The sequence below is a fragment of the Lineus longissimus genome, chromosome 12 (genome assembly GCF_910592395.1).
Source record: "Lineus longissimus chromosome 12, tnLinLong1.2, whole genome shotgun sequence".
Taxonomy (NCBI): domain Eukaryota; kingdom Metazoa; phylum Nemertea; class Pilidiophora; order Heteronemertea; family Lineidae; genus Lineus; species Lineus longissimus.
Window position 1 is genome coordinate 16,397,225 of NC_088319.1, and position 18,754 is coordinate 16,415,978.

An 18,754-nucleotide genomic window follows, 5' to 3' on the forward strand; every position below is an offset into this window, starting at 1 on the left:
GTCAACCATGACTACCTCCTTTGTCCCTCCACCATAAGGCCTAGTTACCCCTTATGACATCACTATTTCGGACACTCAGCGCCCCTTTTCTGGAAAGGTGTATACCCCAGCGATATAGACCATGGAACAAGCCTCGTCATCCTCGCTCGGCTGGAGAGCCAACAATGATGTACCTATGGTTGACCCTCTTGTTCTCTCCCCTCCCCTCATGGGGATTGACCAGTGTCATCTGGTCATAAGACCCCAAGCTTGTCCTTCCTTGAACTCACAGTATTGCAAGTTGTTTTGCTTGATTGAGAAAAGGTAATTACAACTTTTGATTGATTGGATGGAGAAGGACAAAGCCTCCTGTGGCACAAGACCACCTGCCTGGATGGATGGCAAAGTGTGGCGGGCAGTGACTTGGGGGTAAGGCAAATGGATTTCATCTTGGTAGTGATCATTCCAGTCTGCCAACCCTGGGGATGCTGATGTCCAAAGGTAGATAGTGTCGCAGCTGATCCTAACACTGCAGTATGTGGAGAGGATTTCACTGGTGCTGTCACACCCAAATTCCTTCAGATTCGGCTGTCTGTGATATTCAGGGCATGTGGAGTTTCAGCACCAACAACAACATTCTCCAAGCGTCGTCAACGGTGATACTCGACATAAAGCGCCACTCGACCTACTGTCTCTGGACTATGTAAGAATTTCAGCGGGTGCATGTAAAATTCGACAGACGGACCGAAGACAGGGAGATTGGAACAACAACAATCAATTTGTATTAATGCGCAAAGAATGATTTTTATCATTTATAACATTTACATCATGTTCTTCCCAATCTCACATAACCGTTTCACTAAAGCTATTCTATGCACCTAAAATATGGCATTAAGAACAAGTAAGTACAAAATGTAACGTATATCGAAGAAGCTACTTTGGACCTGTTCACCGCGGACGTGTCAAATTAAGCAGGTGCGTGAATTTGTAAACAAAGTTTGACAGGAGTAGAAAATTTCAAGTACTGCTATCAAAAACTACGGATTGTGAGCATAAAATGCCCCCATTTTTACCTGTGGATGTTACATAATATTTCTTGTATGTGTGAAGACACCGGTGAATACCGTGAGAGCTGTTGGAATGTCTAAATCGCAAGCGGTAAGCAGCATTTATTTGCAAATTGTGCTGCACCTTTTCTCAGTCCTCTACAGTGTGTCCCAAAAAAAAGAAAGAATGCCATTGGATTGATGTATAAAGGGAAGACAGAGCTTGTGAGTGTGACTTGCTTGCATTCACTTCAATTTAAGGGCAATGTCTTTAATCAGTTATACAGCAAAAACTCTGACAATGCCATTCATTCAAATGCATCCGGTGATATTCCAATGGTCTCTATGGGACGGGGACGGGGCGTCAGCAAAAAGGTTCACCAGCAGTTCATTGTACTTGGAAAGCACACTTAAATTATTTATCCTCGGATCTAAGGTTGAAAAGCCTACCGGTGTATTGATGTTTTGTATTGTCACAGGCAGCTACATGGCCTGCATGGACCATTGTACTTGATTTATTGGAATAATGAAATATTCATCACATTCTGAGAAGTTTGGTACATGTATTTCATCTTGAGTGGTCAATACTACTCACTTCTGCCTCCCATTTGTCATTTTTGAAATATGATAATCAATAAGTACCTGTTTTGCATGATGCCAATATTGTGAAAATTTAAATTTAAAAAAAAATGCTACTATATAATCTTAGCTGGTGTAGTGTTGAATAATTTGACATGATCAAAATGTTTTGCCGAGTAAATTGCGTTTGTGCCAACTTTCATCAGATATCTGCACAATAGCAACCTATTAAAGTCAATGATTGAGTGAATTCCAATGCTATTTCCTTTATTATAAAAGCAATCATAACACTCAAGCATATTACTTTATCTATTTTCATAAATAATAAGCTCAAATCTGCCAACAGAAAGAAATGGCCCACTATACAAACATGTAATAGTTGAATAAATTTTGAACACAAAATCTATGTTGTATGATCGTTATGTCTGGTCAAACCAATGCCACCCTTTTAGCTTTAGTGCTACATGTAATGGGTAAAGAACAATCGTGCTATTTCCAATCAGGCATAAGTTAGCCTTTCATTCCATTAATATCACTCACAATATAAATGTCAATAAAGACTGATCTCCTTCCAAATCCATATTGTACCTTAAATCCTGTTACATAATAAGCACTTCTGTGCGCTTTATCCGTGCATATCGTAGGGTATATTGCTAATGCTAGGTCTCGAAATTAGATTTGATAAATTGCTGAGGTGTGCCTCGGATATTGATCTAATGAGCTCCAGTATTAATTAATTAGCATGGTTTAATCATTTGGTGGAAAATCTGCTTTTGTTCGGTTGATTACTGGAATGATTGATTGTTGGGAATAATGGTTTGTATATTATTCCAACTCCTGTTTTATCTACTTGTACTGGTATGTGGCTGTAACACCCCACATGTACTTTGGAATTAGTTTTACCATAACATATAACTGATATCAACACTAGTGTCCATCAAATCCCTTTTGTTTTATTTCTAACAAATAAGTTTAAGAGATTAGTTTATACTAGGCCAAGAATATGTCTTGTTTCAACCCATTCCAGTTCTAGTGACCCTGGCAATTACATAGGTCCACAAAACCTGTGCCTTATTACACTAGGCCTACACGTATTGTGTCTTCACATCAGGATAACACTATTCAGAGGCTCTTCTTCCTTAATTTGAGCGATGAATGTTAATGGAATTAACTGAGTTCATCTAAGCAACAGGAAACTTGTGTTCTGGTCAATCCTATCTTGGTCATGTGATTTGTGATGTGATGGCTGATGTGATTACAGAAGGATATTATACATGCACATATTATTTTCCCATAGTGAGTTTGTCATGCAGTGTCTTGGTGCAATCATCTTTCCGGTTCCTGACCTTCAGCGCCGAACCACGTAGATCTGCGTGGCCCAAATCCCCCCTCTTTGAGCTGGTTATCGGACTCTCATGGACTTCATGAAGGAACTACGCCATCGCCATCTTCAGGGCAAGGGAGGAACTGAAAATACCGTTTGGTCTTTTCAGTTCCTTCCTTGCCCTGAAGATGGCGATGGCGTAGTTGGCGCAGAATGACTTCATGAAAGAACTACGCCATCGCCATCTTCAGGGCAAGGTAGGAACTACGGTTTTTTCAGTTCCTACTTTGCCCTGAAGATGGCGATGGCGTAGTTCTTTCATGAAGTCCATGTGACTCCGATAACCAGCTCAAGGGGGGGGGGGGGGGTTGGGCCACGTAGATCTACGTGGTTCAGTGTTGAAGGTGTTAAAATGACACATCCTGTTTAGAGACAGTCACATTCACTGTCTTGGAGGAGTGTTAGAGTGTCTCACTTGGAGACTGTCACAACCAGGAGGAGATTGGTGTGCAAGTCACAACCTCTCCAGAGACGGTCACAACGCCTTGAGGAGACACCACAAACAATCATATCATGAAAGTGTCATTACTTTCCTTAACACGATTACTAATTGGAGTTGAACATAACTTCAGATCATTTTGATTAGATTCATGTTAACGTTCATGATTGTCTTGTTTACCCAAGACCTGATAGACACTGAAAAGGTCAAATAACTTTATGAACTGAATTCTAGCAAGCATATGCAACAATTCCACTTTCAGAACCCAGAAAGGAATTCATTCATGTCCTGTAACCTTAAGAGGCTCTTTTCCCTGCCTGCAGCTTGTTTGATCACATTGTCATGGGTTCTTTCAATGTTGATTATTTCAGGATGTGCCAAATATAAAAGAGATCACTCGTAAACTGACTGAAGATGGCCTTGATGCCAGAGCGTCAGTGGAAGAGAAGCTACTCCATCTGTGGCAGCTCTATCTTGAGTCTCAGGTAAGACCAACAGATTCGTTATCCCAATTAGACCTATGTAGCCCACCTTGAGCGACAGAACTGTCATCCAGACACTTGACAGTTCCAATGGACCAAAAAACACACTTTTTTCGTTTCTGTGCATGGGCAATTTGTCTTGCTGGACACTCTGCTTCTGTGAGGCCGAGGGGACCCATTTTCATCGTGTCAATTAAGTCTGTTCTGATAAAAAGCTAGGAAAAGTACTCGTCATGTTTGGCTGCACTTTCAGGCAAGCCTCAAGGCCACCCTGGAGAACATCGAGGAGCTCCGCCAGCAGCAGGCCCAGGAGATGCAGGAGGTGGAGAACTACGTGGAACACATCCGCCAGCTCTCAGATGAAAGAGAGGCTCTGACGCTTGAGTTTGAGACCGAGAATGAACAGCTGAAGGGAGAGTTAGAGCAGCTAAGACATGAGCTTGCAGGTGAGTGGATGGGATAGATATACATGTTACTCTTTTGATTGGGCCTGGATCTATTGGTTAAGGCATGACTATGAACATAGGGAGTTTGATACTGCGCCAGACACAAGGCTCATGTTTCCAACAAAAAGTAAACAAGAAATAACAAAAAGTTGCACAATTTCTTTGAAAACTTCAATAATTCATTTCGTCATTCAACTTAGGGTTTCAAAATGAAGAAACGGCCGAGATGCTGATACAACAAGGCCTGGACGATATAGCAAAGAGCTCCAACAGCGAGCAGATCGCCTACCTCCTGGTCGAGAGAGCGCGACTCATGGACGAGTTAGAACTTGAGCAACATAGGTCAAGATCGCGACCGGCAAGTCGAGCAGACGACGCAAATTTGACCCAGATGATGGAGAAGGAGCGGGCGGAGTTTGAGGAAGAATTGCGACAGCAGAGGGATAGTATGCAACAGGTAAGAAGGTGATGCTGGGTTGCAATCTGTAAAATTCAGTGACGTAGAGGCCAATCAACTCGTTACGCGGCGGAGTCATATACTTTTCTAGGGCTCATATACAAGATTAAGACACCATTGAAAGGTTATTTTTTTGCTAACATGTGACTATATCTCTGTTTTTCCGTTTCAGCTGAAAGAACACATGCATCAAGTTCATGAAGAAGAACTGGAGAACTTGAAAGAGGAGAAGGAAAAGATGGTAGAAGACTTGGACCAGGCATCGAAACAGGTGCAATTATGACTCTTCTGATTTCTTGAATCGAAACTTATGTAATCCTTTGGTACTGATTCATAAGCAATCATGACACATTGATACCTTGAGAAATTGCTAGGAAAATATATGTCCCTCACTTGGCATAGGCATTGCCTAATGTAAGTCCTAGAAATTGACTTAACTGATAAGACTTGACTGATATCGTGCTGCCACTTCATGCAGCCACAAAGAGTTGGCTTCATTAGTGGTTAATTCCTTAGAGCTTGAACCAAAACATTGGTTTAAGATATCTTTAATCGTACTCAAATGTGTATGATTTCGATGAGATTAGAACCTCATTATATTGGATTTTGACTGTACAAAATGGTATATCTAAAGCAGTGTGAAAAAAGGTTTGTATAATCCTTCTTGTAACTGCAGTTTTGCTGTCTGCAGACATAAACTGCCAGGTATATTTGGAATTGGCCAGCAGTGGTTATTGTGAGTACAGTACCACATTCGCCAAAGCAATACAAATCAATCGATACAATTCCCTTTTAGATTAATAACCTGCAGATTCAGCTCAACAATCTCTCGGTCGACCTTGAACAAGAAAAGCAGTCGGCAAACTACAAGATCAAATCCATGGAGGCCAACGTGAAGAATGCCAAGGAAACAGAACTCTGTCAGCTACAGGATGAGAATAAACGTCTGGAGTCTGAGTTACTGGCTGCGCGTGGCCAGGTCAAAGATTTGGTGAAAAATAATGAGGCGTTTCAGGAGTCGGTGAGTCCTGTCAGCTTGATTTGTTATTCGCAAATACAATCGAAATGTGTCTGCAAGCTACAACTACAAACAGTCATATGGTTGTATGTCTACCAATTTTCAACAGTTCTATCATCAACAGTCATAATATCCTGTCAGTACCACAACAGATATATGAGACTTTTAGACTTTAAGATTGAGTTTCCTCACCCAGACTTTCTATACCTCTCATTAGCACAGGATACATGTAAGGTTGATTTGACAGTTTGATATTCTTACTCAATCTTCTCATAATTTATACTCACTCTTCAGATGACTTCCATGAATGAACAGGTTGGTGTGATACGAGTGGTAGAAAGCTGCCTAAACACCTCACACACACAACTGCTTTAAAGTTCAACCTCCATGTTTTAGATTGAACCGTTTGCACTGCCTGATGCTAACATTGGTATAAAGTAACACTAACAGCTTTCTCTATTGGTTGATTTCCCTACCTAAATGCAACATGATGGTGGTGTAGGCCATCAGAATGCTAAAGAACGATTCTCATTCTTGTAACATATATAGATTAGCGACAGAATGAGTTGTTGGCCCATAGCCACCCAAGTGAAGGGGCTACCCTTAGCTTTGCATAGAATGAGTCCATTTGTCACTTCTTCCGACTAATTAGCACTCACAAGCTAACTTTATCTTTTAGTCACTGAGTTGTAATGTGCTTGACACACATTTTCACATTTTGTTGAAAATGATATTCTGATGACTCAGAGTTGATGAGCTTGACATTCTATCATGCAACACCACCATTATTTTCTTCTACTAGCCATTTATTATTCATTTGAAGAATTATGCGGCAGATTCCAGTGAATATTTGATTGCACGCTGTTGGCGTTATGTTGATTTAAAAAACATAACATAAAGTTCAATTTATAGTTCTTGTGTAGCACTTCTCAGTGGAGGGATCTTTGTAAGAAGTGCTACGTCATCCCAGAGCCTTCTGAATCTGTGAGATAAACCTAAAACAGCTATTGTAAAGTTTTGCTTAACAGGTTGACGTTATGCACTCTTTGATTTCCCGGATCATCAATCCCTAGGGATGCACGGGTTGACTAATATCGTCATTGTCAATATTTTACGAGGTCATCTAATTAGATGAGGTGAATGAATATTCAATGACGTTTTTAGCTGGTTCAGTTGTTTGTGGCTTGTTGTAGTGACTGCAGCCTTGCAGCAAGAGGTCAGTCTAGGATAAGATTTTTTTTTTGTCACAGTGTAGGAATAGTGCTGAGTTCATAGAGTTTGTGTGCATTTGTGAGGGAGGTCAGCAACGTCTTTAGAGAGAAAACATGTACCAGTGATGGTTTGGTGAAATTTTGATTTTACTTCTCCTCTTTAGCTCCGTGAGTTGAACACAAAATACGAAAAAGAGCGAGAAGAGAATAACAACCGACAGGCAGAATTCGACAACAGTATTAGTGAGTTTGCGTCAAAGTCTGACGATGATCACATTCATATACAGGAATTGAAGTCTTCCATTAGCCTCCTCACAGATGAGAAGAACTCTCTTGGCAAGAAGGTGGAATCTCTTGAACGGGAGATAAATGAGTTACAGGAGAAAGAGGAAAGTTTGCTCAATAAAAGTGTAAGTTTTTGGCTCACCGTTAGGGGAGTCTATACAATAGCCCTGTGTCCGTCGTCCGTCGTCGTCGTCGTATCCTGTGGCATGTTTCTTAACCACTAGTGTTAAGAACTTGAAACTTTGTACACATGACCCCCAAGGTAACATAATACTTGCTGAAACCCTGAGCTCCCTCTTAACCTTCCTTGATGAAAACTAATTACTGGCTCAACAGGTGAGCCCAGAGTCCTCGCTGGCATTAGTTGTTCATTTGGGAGTGGAATATGTGGAAATTAGTAGAGCTGAGTCAGCAGAGAGGCCACCACAGAATGCCTGCAGTGGCCTGGCTGTTAGCTGACATCCTGTTGATGTATTTCGGGCCGAGGGGGTTCCCCCTCAAGAGAAGAAGAAATAAGATTGGGCGATTTTAAAGTCTATCAATGAGCAGTTTATCATTGAGGATAGAAATAAGATATTTGGGAAAGTCAGTGAATCAAAAACCTTGGAGATTTTCTCCAATGACTGTATTTCTCAGTCAGAAACAGATGCTACAGATGTATCAAACTTCACCGAGTTTTCCAATTTGATTGTCACTTTTAGGAATCGATTCAGAACCAAGACTCGCTCAAAAAGTACAAAGACCTCTGCGTGGAGCTTGGCCTTGAGAAGAAGGAAGCGTTAGAGGTGCTCAACGAAACTCAGGACGTCCTGAAGGAGGAGATCGAGAACTCTGCAAACCTTCAGGAACGATTAGCGTTAGCTGACGAGAAAGCAGAGGAGTGTGATCAACTCAGAGAACAGGTGGGTGTTGTGTCCTTGTGAAAATAACTTTACTAGTTATTTTTACTTGAGAGAATACTTTGAGTTGATGCATATGTTATTGGTTAACCATGGTATGTTTTTTTTACTCAAAAAACTTTGCAAGGCACTTTTTTAGAGGTTTTCGGGTTCACTAGATCCAAAAGAGGGCAGTAGAGTACACACAGCCTATTTTATTAAACAGCCCTGTTAAGGAGTGTTGGCTTCTTTCTTGAATGGCCTGGCTCGGTACATTATGAATCGTGCATAAAAAGTGATTCCATGATACCATTACTAATGAATAATAAATCTTCAATTGAACTGATCATACCAGCAAGGATTTAGCACTTTGATCCTCTTACTCTGAAGTTAATCCTTCAAAGACCCCTTGTGAATCTCTCTGTCCTATCCCTTGGGTAGGAGAAATCAGACAATGACCTATTGACATATTTTTTCTCTAAATTGGGATTAAATCCGAAGTTATGTCAAAAATTAATACCCGTAGAAAACCCTGTGCTTGAGCGATGCAGTTAATGTCATACATGCTTGTCCTCGGGTAGAAGATTGCATTGTTTTTGCTGTTAGTTATGTTTGAGTCCGGACAGGGGCTGAGTCCCCCTCTTTATTTTGGCACAATGGCAAATTCTACTGAGGCTGTTGTCTCTTCTATGAGCACTGGATATATGGTAGGTGATTTCTATCTTAGCTGATTCTGAATGGCTTTTGTACTGTAAGGAAACTTTCAATTCCGCCGCTTCCAAAATATCACAGAAAAACCCCAAGATGGCTTCAAATGACTAATTTTGCTTTCAGGCCAGAGTATTGAAAATCCGGAAGGCTGCCTTAGAGGAGCAGCTGCTTCAGCGAGATGAGTCAAACCAACAACAAACTGAAGGTGATAAATCCCAAATAGCAAAACTAGAATCAAAATTAGAAAAACTGCGTAAACAAATTGAAGAGAAAGACATTGTGTTATCGGAACGGTCGGATGGTGAATCACACGAGATAGTGACTTTAAAACAACAGTTAGTGACATTACAAGAGGAGGTGGTTGCCAAGGAAACGTGTCATAAACAACAACTGGAAGAGGAGAGAGCGCGTGTTCGAGAATTAGAGGATTATTTGACGGATTATGAAGATCAGTATAAGGAGGAGATGAAAGCAAAGAGAAAGAATGTGAAGAATTTACAGGCGGAGCTCGAAGGGGGAGCACAGTTACAAAAGGTTAGTGGTCCATCTTATAGAATAACTTAGATAGTCACCTTGCTAGTCATATGTTTTCAGTCAAATTTGGTACGACCTTGAGACAATCTCAAGATCTCACTGATAACTTGGATGAATATTATGATTTTTACTTTCGTTTCAGGAGCTTGAAGACAAGGTTGCAAGTCTTGAAGAAGAATTGAAGGATTCAAGTGAAAAATCAAAGGAACATATCGAAGCGAAGAGACAGTTAGAACAAAAATTAACCAGTGCAGGTTCCCATGAAAAAACGGCTGATGAAACAAAAGAACAAATATCTCTTTTAGAGAAAGCTTTGCAGCAGGTTGAATCAGACAATAACGACTTAGCAAAGAAGTATTCAGACTCTATTGCGCAATATCAGGAGTTAGAAAAACAGCTGAGGAGTGAGAAGGAGACGAGTTGTGAGTTGAAGGTCAGATTGGAGGCAGGAGAATCAGAGCAGACGGCAGAGTTACAGCAACTGGAGAAGGAAGTGACGTCCCTGAGGGCGGAGTTAATTCAACGGAAGTCGCATATCACGAAGTTGGAGAGTGAAGTTCTCGGCAGTAAGGTAGGTTAGAGTTTTGTGTTATGGTAAATATCAAGCTGGTACAGTCATGTTTTTTCAGGTGGAAATATTTGTCAATTGACTCAAATGATTATGGAGATAGTTCTTTGCTTTGAGTGCTACTAGATTCACTTGACATCAAGGGTGTATCTCATTTCAACTTCATCATTTCACACTTTCAGTCGGACCAAGAGCGGGAATTAAACCGTTTGAAACAGCAAAACGAACAACTTCAAACAAGCCATAAAAAGGAGATAGAAAATCTTGCCAAAAATCTTGAGAAATCGTATAAAGATTTGTCCGATTCACGAGCAACGTTACGAGAAAGAGAGGAAGAGACTATCCACTTGAAACATCGCATGAACGTGGATGGTCGTGAGGCGACGCACAAGTTAGAAATGGAGGTCAAACTTCGTCACGATTTTGAGAAACGGAATCAAATTCTGGAGGAGGAATTGAATAAGGTGTGTACTGTGTTGTCAAATTCCCATCTGTGACTGCCTAATCCCTCCGTGTTAGGGCCGATCTTGACTTACATTTGTAGTATGTCCTTCTCGGACACATTTGTTGATAGTCTAGAACGGAGTCTCCTGTATGTCTCTGGCTGTAGCATAGAAGCTGTGTCATCTTCAATTCATATCGGTTGACATCTGAGTAGAATTAGAATTTCTATGTCCAGAACCTCTCCTGTCTGTTAGAAATACTACCTGTTCTATCAGCTGCTCATATCATAAGCAGCAAGACACCTAAATCTAGTTAGTTTTTGTTTTAGAATGTGTTAACACTAGTGTTTTATGCAGTACCGTGAAGTTGGTAGATAAAATGATCACAATTTGTTTTCACCCCAACCTGATTTCTTCCAGCAACAGTCCGACCCTGAGGTATGTGAGTGCTGTAATATAGAATGCTTAATTTACATCTTTTTGTTGTCTTATCAATTGTGTTGTACTGCAATAGTTGAAACGGGTATTCCACTGTTGGGGTCAGATTTACTGGCCAATTGCTCAGGAGAAGGTCCCTTTGCTTAAACGTTTCTGGTGAATGGTTGGAAGTGTGATGAGGTATAGGGGAGACTCTGGGGTTCAGCTTAAGATAACTATTTCATGGTGGAAAGAGTGCCCACATATTCCAGGTGAAATGCCCTGCTTAGAGCCTCAACATAAGGGAATTCTAATGCCTCGCATGATCATTGTGTAGTTTGTAGCTTACATTTTCAGTTTAAAATCCTTTTGTTCTTTTCAACTTGCTTGAAGATCCGCCATTTTCACTTTTGCAAATGTTCATTTATATTTCACGGCTTATTGTAACAGATAGAGATGCATGATTCAGTGATAGTTAGCATAACAATCTAAAGACAAATTATCTTGACACTGATGAAGCTCTTAACTTCCCTCTCCAGCCAGTTTCAAAGATTGGAAACTCGCACCCCACCACGCAGTCAACAAAGGTGTTGAGTAAATCAACCTGTATCGTAATATTGGTGATGGGTAACTTTCAAAATATGGTCCATTTCCAGGTGTGGAATCAGTTACGGGAGAAGATGGACCAAGTTGCCAACATGGAGAAAGCCAAAGAGAACCTCGAAGAGGAGCTGGACAGAAAGTCCATCACGTGTAGGAACACGGAGACCAAGCTGGCACAGAGAAGCTTGGATCAGTCTACAGCATTGCAGGTAAGAATATGACCGGCCACCACTAAAACTGAATTGGAATAGGCCTGTCTCAAAGCACTTTCAGCTACTGTCACTATTAGAAGCACTGGAGGGTCAATGTGTACTTTTCAAGATCTAAGGCATTATTCTCTTCACTGACTTGCTAGAAATTAACTTAATTTGATGTCTTCTTTAGAAGAAGGAGTTGTAGTTGATTCCATTTGGAAGGAAAACCAAATGACGCCAAATGATTTGAAATTTGTTGGTGCATGCAGGAAGCCAATCGACGATTGGAGGAGTCTGAGGAGAAGATCTCCAGCCTCCAGCACGATCTCCACCAAGCAGTGCTGAAGCTGGAGAGTAGTGAACGACAAGTACGGGATATCACCGCGCTGCGTGGCGAAGTTCAGAGGTCAAAGGATGAAGTGATTCACCTGCGGAGTCAACTACAGGAAGAGAAATTAAACAGGTAAGAAAAAACTCAGCTCGTATGTTTTGAAAATAACTTAGACCAAGTCGTCAGTGTAAGAAAATCATTACTTTTTACTCTTAGATAGTGGTGAGGTTGCATTTCCTTACTTTTTAAATCCCCTTCCACTCTGACAGCACTGGTGCAAAAGTCAGCTAGGTTTTGTTTTCTCCAAAGCAAAGAGGCCTTTCAAATATTGACTCTCATCTTAAGTTGCCCCTTTCATTAGAGGGCCAGTGGCAGCTACACAAAAGTGTACAGATGTCTTTGTTTGGAGAGTGTCTGTACAGTCTCGAATGTACATGTAGTGCCGTGGGTGTGCTGACAAGCAAAGTTATATAAGGGGGGTACTGTAGTAGAGTTTATCAGTTGCTGTATATCATACCTTTTTGACTTCGTCCTAGTTTCTCGCCTCAACTGGATGATGACGCAAGGTATGAGACTTGTGGAGGTTGCATAATGCTCTTGGTTTCTTCATTTGGCCACATCTTCTATCATCGTCATTCATCATCAATCAATCCATGCTTACAGTTTAACCAGATTCTGTCAGTATCAGTATCAGTCAACACATTCAGGTTGCTTTCATAATCATCTTAACTATGCATTTCTCAATCATCTTGTGAAGTTTCTGTCTGCAGTTGACCTGTTTTACATGTTTTTACTCTTTCTTTATCATTCTTATGACACTGTTGTGTTGGTATTGTGTTAATTGGTGACTGACTGCTAATCTTTCATGTGCATGTATGATTGTCAAATCTATTATTTTGGGCTGGGAAGTAAAAATACTCTGGCATCTGTGGAGACATTGACAAGCACTTCTGAACACGTCACGATGAGCCAGTATTATCTGATAGCTTTGGGTAAGGAAGTCCATCTTAGAAGGCTATAGCACCATTACTTTTATGGCAGGAGTTCTTGGTCCTAACAATGTCACTAACATGAACTTCTGGGGGGCCTTGGCTGCAAACTGTTCCCATTGTCATTTGATATTTGGACCCCAACTTTGAGTTATTGAGGTAGTCGGAAACAGATCGCGAGCACGTTAAATCACTTCAGATATAGTCGATCAGGATCCAAGAAATTCTTGGTCTGATTTCTTAATTTACCAACTTTGACTGATGATTCACCTGAATCATTCGTTCCATATTCAGGACCCTGGAAGCCCAGCACACGGAGGAACTCAGGAAACATATGGCACTGCTGAAGGAGAAGGAGACACGGATGACAGCACAGAACCGAGAGTTGCAGCACATGCTGTTAGACATGGAGAATAAAATGTCAAAAGTGCAGGACCAGAGCAGATCTGCTTCTAGTATGGTGAGTTAGATAGATCTTTTGTCTTCTGTATCCGCTTGGTACTCAGAGAAACCCTGATTAGACGAAGCCGTTAACTCGACCTAACTGCAGGCTAGAGTACTCTGTTACTCAATACGAACTGATCTGCCCTGGTGATAATGGAGCATGTTTCCCTCTTCCAGCAAAATGTTGTTGAAAATGCCAAACAAACGTTAGCGGACCAAGTGGCCAAACTTCAAAAGGAGATCGAGACACAGCAACTAGAGCTTCTGGCATCATCAGATCGCTATGACAACCAAGTGCGCAGATATGAAGATAGAAAGGCCATGCATAAGACTAAGTTACAGAGAGCGAGGTAAGTTATAAACATTAGCTGTTGAGTTTAAAAGCAACATGTGAGGATTTCTTTAAATCAACTTTCTCTCATCTCGAAAGGATGTCAAAATGGAAGGAAACCACAATCTTGCACTTGGCTTGGTGTCCTGGTTTGGAGTTTTGCCTTGCGATCAAAACGTTATGAATTCATACCCTCTCTGGTCCCTTCTTTGTCTTATGAGCTATAATGACAGGCACAAGTGAACAAGAAGCCAATAAGTCTTCGCTGCAGCTTCTGGCTACCCAAAGTGTCTCTGTGGAGATCTTTTCCAGTTGCATATGTATATTGGTTAGTGTGTTGTTGTACAGTGGTTGCAATTTGACTTCGAAAATCGTAACTTTCTATTTTCCTTTATAGAGAAATCTACAATCGTGAGAAGAGTCGTCTACGGGAGTACATTTATAAGCTCGAGGAGGAGTTACGCTTGAGTAAGATGTCTTTGGATAAAGAGGTGGAGTTTAAAGAGAAGACAGTGGACGATTATAAGATGCTCATGAAAGAAAAACGGGAACTACTTTCAAGGTTTGTACGTCTGTCTTGTATAAAAGGTGGCAAGTGCATTAGCTTTTAGTCGCATCATACCTGTATATCTGAAAGTGATAGGCCTACTCCCACGATGGGTGCCAGTGTATGAGCTGACATACTTCTTGCACATGCACATAGTTTCCAAGCCAAGACAATAGGTACCTATCTCCTTTGTGACTAGAGTTAGATTCCTGCATGAATCAGTCACAGGGACCTTGCCGCTGATGTCAACAAGGAGTTGCGTCAGTAAAGATTTTGATGGGTGTAAAGCGTTGGTTGCACTGACTGATTTATAAAATATAATCAAATTTGTCCTTGGCAGATTATCAGAGGAAGAGGAGCGAGCCAAGGACAAGACGCGTCTGTCGTCCATGTTGCAGGTTCGGTGCAAATTCCTTGAAGAGGAGAACTCAGGATTACAAGATCGCGTCGAGTTGGTCCAGCGCCAAAAACAAGAAGCCGAAAAAACACTCAAAGATCGCAGGGATAAAGCAAAGGAGGTGGGTGGTGGCGCGTGGAATTTGACAAAAGGGCCTGTGACTTTTAATCTCATCGAGTAAACATCTCTATATTCAGTAAGAGCTCTGGCATGATGTTGTGGTACTATTCGATGTTGTACGTGTCCTTGTACGTGAGTTGTTGGGAAATAACTATCTTTCATCATAGGGCCTAGTCATCTGCAAATATCTACATATATCGTAGAGGAAAATCGTTAATATTTGTTGTGTCATAGGTTCATGTGCACACCCTAGGGGAAAATCTTATCTGCTCTCAATCGATTTTCATTTTAGCGCTCAAGCTATCGTGTTCATTGGACCGATGACTGGTAAATTTCTGTGTCTCCCAGATCACAACCAGTCCAAATCACATTCCAATCCCATAGTCTATATTGCTCATCTAATTCACTTTGACTTTGGTACGGGTTATCACCAAGTCATAGAGGGATTATGTTACACCAAAGCATATCACAACCTATGAATTATTTTCACCTGCATGCAAGTGTTATAGAGGCTGTGAAGTGACATCATTTTGGACATCAATCACCTTGCTGACGTCATCGACAAAGTGAGCCATGCCATGCTTCACTGCTGGCGTTGTTGCACTAATTTACCGCGTGCTCCACGAGGATCGAGGACGCAAATTCTATGTCCAAAATGGTCTCCTTTTCCGTGATGACATCATTTGCATGGCCTCTTATATCTTTTTACTGGATATTTAGAAATTTAGAGATCTGAATAAGTCATATTAGGTAAGATGTTTATAGGCTGAGTAAAAGTTGATGTTGATAAGCACTGTTGCATTCATTTAGTTTATCATCAGTTTATTATTGGCTACCAATTTTGATGTCTGAAATCTTTATTTAAAACTCGCGGTACAGACATTGCTTAAACACAAATTTATTTATTTTTGACATTAAAGGGGTAATTTTTCAAATCACTAGAGTTCTATATATGTGTTTTCTGTTAATGCACATGCCCACTTTGAAAACAACAGATTTTTGTGTTTGACCCACTTTGCAGGCAATATTTGAATACATGTATGGTATCACCGCCTCATCGACATGATGTCGCGATGTCTTTGTTTTGACACAATATTGTTTCAAGAATATTTACCAGTGTAACATGGTACGAGGTGCCTTACACAGAAAAGGAAAGGCAGGGGTTCTCTGGATTTTGCTTCAGCTTCAAATAACAACTTGTTTCAACTGGTAGAGACTAATGCTATTGATGTGCAACAGCTTTGTTATTGAAAAAACTTAACGGTGTAGGTAAGAAGTGGGCTCTTGCATTGTAACCCGCTGTTGATAGTCATGTGAATTTTTACTTAAAATCATCATCTGGTGACGGGTTGGTACTTAGATAGCACAGCTTATGTAAATACTAGTCTCTAACAACTCTATCCTTCTTTCCAGGCTTTACGATCTTTGACTCCGCTCTCCACAGTTCAAACGCCCCGCTCTATGACCCCTCTCACTCCGATGAGGTCGTTATCGCCAGTTCGTCTCAACTCCACGGGAATAACACCGCACTCAACAATGTCCAGCGGCCTCGGTTTGAGTATTGACTCATCTTGGGATAATAACATACTTGATGCGGTCTTAACGATGCAGTCTGCTCACAAGAATGGAATCTTTGGGCGGTCGTATGAACGATCTTCTTCCTTTGATGGGCTGGATGATTAGAACTATCAGTAGTGTTGCTGCTGGAACTGTGTGGATCACCCGCATAGCATACAAGGCCTTAACTTTCATCTTAACCAGATAGGGTCTTATAATCTCACTCACTAAATGTAACTTGCTTATTTCGGTGTGTGAAGGAAGATGGTCACTAACTGGGCGAATCTGCATGAATCAAAAAGGTTGTAATAAACTAGTCATTAGTTTTGTATTTGATTGAATCGAATATGATATCAACCCTGAAAGGTTGGGACTGAGGGAATTGAAATCAAAAGCTTCATGTGGGTCGACAAAACAGGCTCAGGCTTGTTCAATTAAGATTATTTCGGCAATAATTCATCTGCACTTTTTTGTCTTAATCGCAACAACAAACATCAGTCCTGTCTTTATCACCTACAAATGTATGTATTACTCTTGCCATAGGTGTTTATATTAGGTAGCTCCAATTCATAACTCGGGTTGTAAAATTTTAAATTCTCAAGTGCTTCATTTCTATCAGGCATAGGATCTGGAAGTTGCTTTCGTTTCTTAAGTGAAAGATTTTGGGTATAGCCTCCATCCGTCCATCATGTGAATAGATCACTTTTAAATGTGATGGTAGTCCCTGAAGGCATTGGTTTACTGGTTCATATTTTCCGCATCTCAAGAACCATAAAGAATTTTCTGTTGGTTCTCCAAATGTGTTAGTCATATTTATATCAAAAGTGATTGTTTATTCATCAGTTTTTATGCAGAAAGTTTATTCCATGATAAGTATTTATAGATCTTTATGTACATTATGATATTGTGGTAGTATTTATATACATGTTCATCCTTCCTGACTCCACAGTTGTGCTCTCAAAGACTGCTTTCGAAAACTGCTGATCGGTTCTGTGACATTGTGTCTTTGCATCCGTACAATATTGATCTTTAGTTGACTGATTAGCTTTATATATCATAAATATTTCTATGTTAACGCCACTTAATCCTTTCAATTTGTGAGAGAGATTTGAACAGTTCCTCCATGTACACACTCAGGTATCCGTTAGCATTTGTCATAACTAAAGCACCGCGCAAACAAATGATAAACTTGCTGCAACCTGCAATGATGATCGCTGCTATGTGTGACAAAATGATCTCTCCTCTGCAGGTAAAACAGGCAATCGCTGGGTTGGATTATGGTTGCAGGTCGCTGCACTTCCCAAATCTTGTCTGAGGTACCTACGATGACCTGACTGCAAATAAGTGATTATCAACGCTTGATTAAATTCCAGCACTAATACTCAACATTCACACAGTTATCCCTGCTTGCTAGGTAGCCATTTCGTCCTGAGAAGAGAGAGGCAAATAAGGGTAGCCTTGTTTGGTTTATGAAGCCCCTTTATGATGTCTTCTGACTGATATCTGTCTCTGTGTACTGATCTCTCGTGCCGTTCCAGTGTACAGTATTGCTTAATTCCACTTAGGTCAGGTGATTTCTATTTCCTTGTAAATATTTTTATATATTTTGCATATTGAAACATTTGTACTTTTTGTAAAATGTTTTACACTAAATGATGATGTATCATCAATGTGACTATGATGATCAATAAATGATGGTTGTTTCCAGACATTGCTTTATTGTTATATCGCAGGAGTTAATGTAAATACCATACCTGTGCTAGCTGTTAGGCAGTAGTCTGTGTCACTACAGTGTGTCTATTCAGCACCACTAATGACCCATTGGATTCACCCATATCTTGGGCCTTCTCATCTCTCACATCATGTTGCAAACACAGTGGAGCAGCCAGGACTGATTCAGCCTGGCTGTGACTGTCTCATCTCTCTCATCATGTTGCCAACACGGTGGAGCAGCAAAGACTGATATCGGCCTGGCTGTGACTGTCTCATCTCTCACATCATGTTGCAAACACAGTGGAGCAGCCAGGACTGATTCGGCCTGGCTGTGACTGTCTCATCTCTCACATCATGTTGCAAACACAGTGGAGCAGCCAGGACTGATTCGGCCTGGCTGTGACTGTCTCCATTCTCTCTCATCATGTTGCCAACACGGTGGAGCAGCAAAGACTGATATCGGCCTGGCTGTGACTGTCTCATCTCTCACATCATGTTGCAAACACAGTGGAGCAGCCAGGACTGATTCGGCCTGGCTGTGACTGTCTCATCTCTCTCATCATGTTGCCAGCACGGTGGAGCAGCAAAGACTGATTCTGCCTGGCTGTAACCCAAATCCCCCCTCTTTGAGCTGGTTATCGGAGTCTCATG

At 41.0% G+C, this 18,754-nt stretch overlaps 1 protein-coding gene across 4 annotated transcripts; it reads left to right on the forward strand.

Annotated features, from left to right (window-relative positions):
- Positions 1 to 972: 972 nt before the first annotated feature.
- LOC135496804 (golgin subfamily A member 6-like protein 24) lies at positions 973 to 18,091 on the forward strand. Of its 4 annotated transcripts, XM_064786321.1 has the most exons (20): positions 973 to 1,137; positions 3,799 to 3,912; positions 4,163 to 4,355; positions 4,556 to 4,812; positions 4,985 to 5,083; positions 5,609 to 5,833; positions 6,125 to 6,145; positions 7,206 to 7,451; positions 8,028 to 8,228; positions 9,039 to 9,449; positions 9,592 to 10,020; positions 10,200 to 10,481; positions 10,881 to 10,898; positions 11,534 to 11,689; positions 11,944 to 12,137; positions 13,289 to 13,454; positions 13,616 to 13,788; positions 14,167 to 14,331; positions 14,657 to 14,834; positions 16,247 to 18,091. In XM_064786321.1, exons 1-20 carry the CDS (start codon positions 1,120 to 1,122, stop codon positions 16,514 to 16,516), a joined length of 3,816 nt encoding a protein of 1,271 aa, XP_064642391.1. In that variant the 5' UTR covers positions 973 to 1,119; the 3' UTR covers positions 16,517 to 18,091. The 4 variants fall into 4 exon arrangements, with proteins under 4 accessions (XP_064642391.1, XP_064642392.1, XP_064642394.1 ...); XM_064786322.1 differs by lacking the exon at positions 10,881 to 10,898; XM_064786324.1 differs by lacking the exon at positions 9,039 to 9,449.
- The last annotated feature ends 663 nt before the right edge of the window (positions 18,092 to 18,754 follow it).